The 2500-nt window shown below is 39.0% G+C and overlaps 2 protein-coding genes across 6 annotated transcripts in view; one reads left to right on the forward strand and one right to left on the reverse strand.

Annotated features, from left to right (window-relative positions):
* LOC136852451 (uncharacterized) overlaps window positions 1-2500 on the forward strand; it is a 608387-nt gene that overhangs the window by 156142 nt on the left and 449745 nt on the right. The window lies entirely within an intron of this gene.
* Window positions 1-2500, reverse strand: part of LOC136852448 (uncharacterized) — a 58206-nt gene that overhangs the window by 1290 nt on the left and 54416 nt on the right. For all 4 annotated transcript variants that reach the window (XM_067127077.1, XM_067127078.1, XM_067127079.1 and 1 more), the window contains exon 7: window positions 2092-2295. In XM_067127077.1, coding sequence (XP_066983178.1) covers window positions 2092-2295 — 204 coding nt within the window. The remainder of the gene's footprint in view (window positions 1-2091; window positions 2296-2500) is intronic.

Here is a 2500-nt window from a genome sequence, read left to right on the forward strand (position 1 = left end):
CTGCCTTGGAAAGACACCTGCTTCCATAAACAATCTGCACTGCATCCAAGTGTATACAGTGGCCTTTACTAAATCTATGGTTAAAGTGAGCAAAATTTTGATGTTCATTTCTTCCCGATCTCTGGTATTCAGTTTTTCCTGAGGAAGGTTTTCCTCCCCATGTATAAAAAAGCTATTATGTATTCTTCAGTATCTTCAGGCGTTTCCTTCCTCCCACTAAGGCCAATGAGCAACGATCCTACCATATCTGGGACCTAAGTAACCAATTGGTTCTTAGCCACGTAATATAAGTCTAATCCTTCGGGCCAGCCCTAGGAGAGCTGTTAATCAGCTCAGTGGTCTGGTAAAACTAAGGTATACTTATCTTGGGCAGCTGAGAACAAAAGGATTCTCTCTCGCCAAAGTTTAATTAAGATTGTTGATGCTAGCCTGGTATGGGATTTTATTTATTTTTTTCTTATCTTACTGTTGTATGTTTCTTTTGATCCCAGATTAGGGCTGAAAGAAAGTCTGGTTCGTTTTGTAAAGCGTCTTTCCTGTGATGTGGTCGGAGTATTTGGCGAAGCTGTGCGGGAGAAATCATAAGGGAGCCCAAAATAAGATGCTTTCCTGTCCAGTTTGATTTTTACTTGTACATCGATATGATCCATAAAGAAACGGGTGCGAGATGTCGAGAAAGTGTATTTTTCTGGATGCTGTTGTTTTGTAGTCAGTGATATCCATAATTTTTACTATGTTCAGAAAAGGAATTCTATTTTCCCACTCCGGCGTTAGGTAAAGGCTATAGAATAGAATAGAATTTAGGCCAAAGGCCAAGCGCTGGGACCTACTAGGCCATTCAACGCTGAAAGGGAAATTATGAGTAGCAAGGTTTGAAAGGTGTATCTGGAAGAAAACCTCACAGTTGCACTACAAAACAATTGTTAAGAGGGGCTGGATAGCAAGATGGAAGAAAGAGAATATAAACGGAGGTACAGTGAAAGGACCGAACCCAGGACTTTCAATTAAAAACAAGACCCCTGCCAACCAAGCCACGCAAGTCATAAAAGAAGTTGGAACCTGAGTACCACTGTACCTAAGGCTTTACCTGGGCCGGATAACTGCTTGCACACCGGGATGTTTTACCAGACTTCCCGACTCAGCAGTGACCCAATTGACAGCATTGCATTCGAATTACCCTTTCTGAGTGAATATGATGGAAAAAAAATCAACACACAATACTGAAATAAATTTCTGACTCCCTTGAGGATCGAACCCATGTCTTTCAGTTGAAAGACGAGACTACTGCCAACCAAGCTACACAGGTCATAAAAGAAGTTGGAAACTGAGTACCACTCTACTTAAGGTTTTACCTGGTCAGGCTAACTACTTGCATACCAGCGGTCTCATCTCTCAACTGAAAGACCTGGGTTCGATCCTCATGCTAGTCAGATTTTTATTTCAGTTCCACACGTGTTTGTGTGTTGATTATTTCTATCATATTCGCTCAGAAAGTATCATTCGAATGAAATGCTGTCAACTGGGTTACTGCCGAGTCGGGAGGTTGGGGAAAACACGCTGGTGTGCAAGCAGTTAGCCTGCCCAGGCAAAGCCTTAGGCACAGTGGTTCTCAGGTTCCAACTCTTTTTATGACTTGTGTGGCTTGATTGGCAGCGGTCTCGTCTTTCAGCTGAAAGACCTGGTTCGATCCTGATGTGAGTCGGAAATACATACATACACACACACACACACACACACACAAAAATATATATATATATATATATATATATATATATATATATATATATATATATATATATATATATATATATATACATATATATATATATGTGTATATACATATATATATATATGTGTGTGTGTGTGTGTATCGTGTGTTTTTTGTTACTTATACACACGTGGATTTTTTATGTTTAAGAATACTAGGCCATAAATATTTTTTGTTATCCATTTGACTGTACCCTTAGTTAAGGTTATTCCTCATCTACGGCCAGGTAGTGCGAGCTGGATATTTAACAATATTTGTAGGTGAATATTTGTGAATGTGTGTATTTGTATAGGTATACTACGAAGTTTTTAAATATAACTCACGTATTGATTGTGGGAAAGCGAAGACACCTCGGTCAAAGTGCTCCCGTAACTGAACTAGCTGGTCGGTGTCCTTGATCCCCTCGAGAAGTCTGTATCCTAATTGGTGGCAGTGATCTCTGGCTTTGGGCCATATCATGTTTTCCGTCACAGGAATCACGCATCCTAGTCCTTCGATCATCTTTGCAGGGGACCCGCATGCAGTGTCTGGAAGAATGAAACAAACATACTTCAGCTGACAAGTGTTCATTTATTATTATTATTATTATTATTATTATTATTATTATTATTATTATTATTATTATTATTATTATTCAAAACACTAGCCTTGTTTAAGTAAAGGCATTCATGCCAGTGAAAACTCTATTTGTAACAGTGCTTACTTATCAGTGCTCGTTAAATGTCATATATT

This window comes from Macrobrachium rosenbergii, chromosome 25 (assembly GCF_040412425.1).
Source record: "Macrobrachium rosenbergii isolate ZJJX-2024 chromosome 25, ASM4041242v1, whole genome shotgun sequence".
Classification (NCBI taxonomy): domain Eukaryota; kingdom Metazoa; phylum Arthropoda; class Malacostraca; order Decapoda; family Palaemonidae; genus Macrobrachium; species Macrobrachium rosenbergii.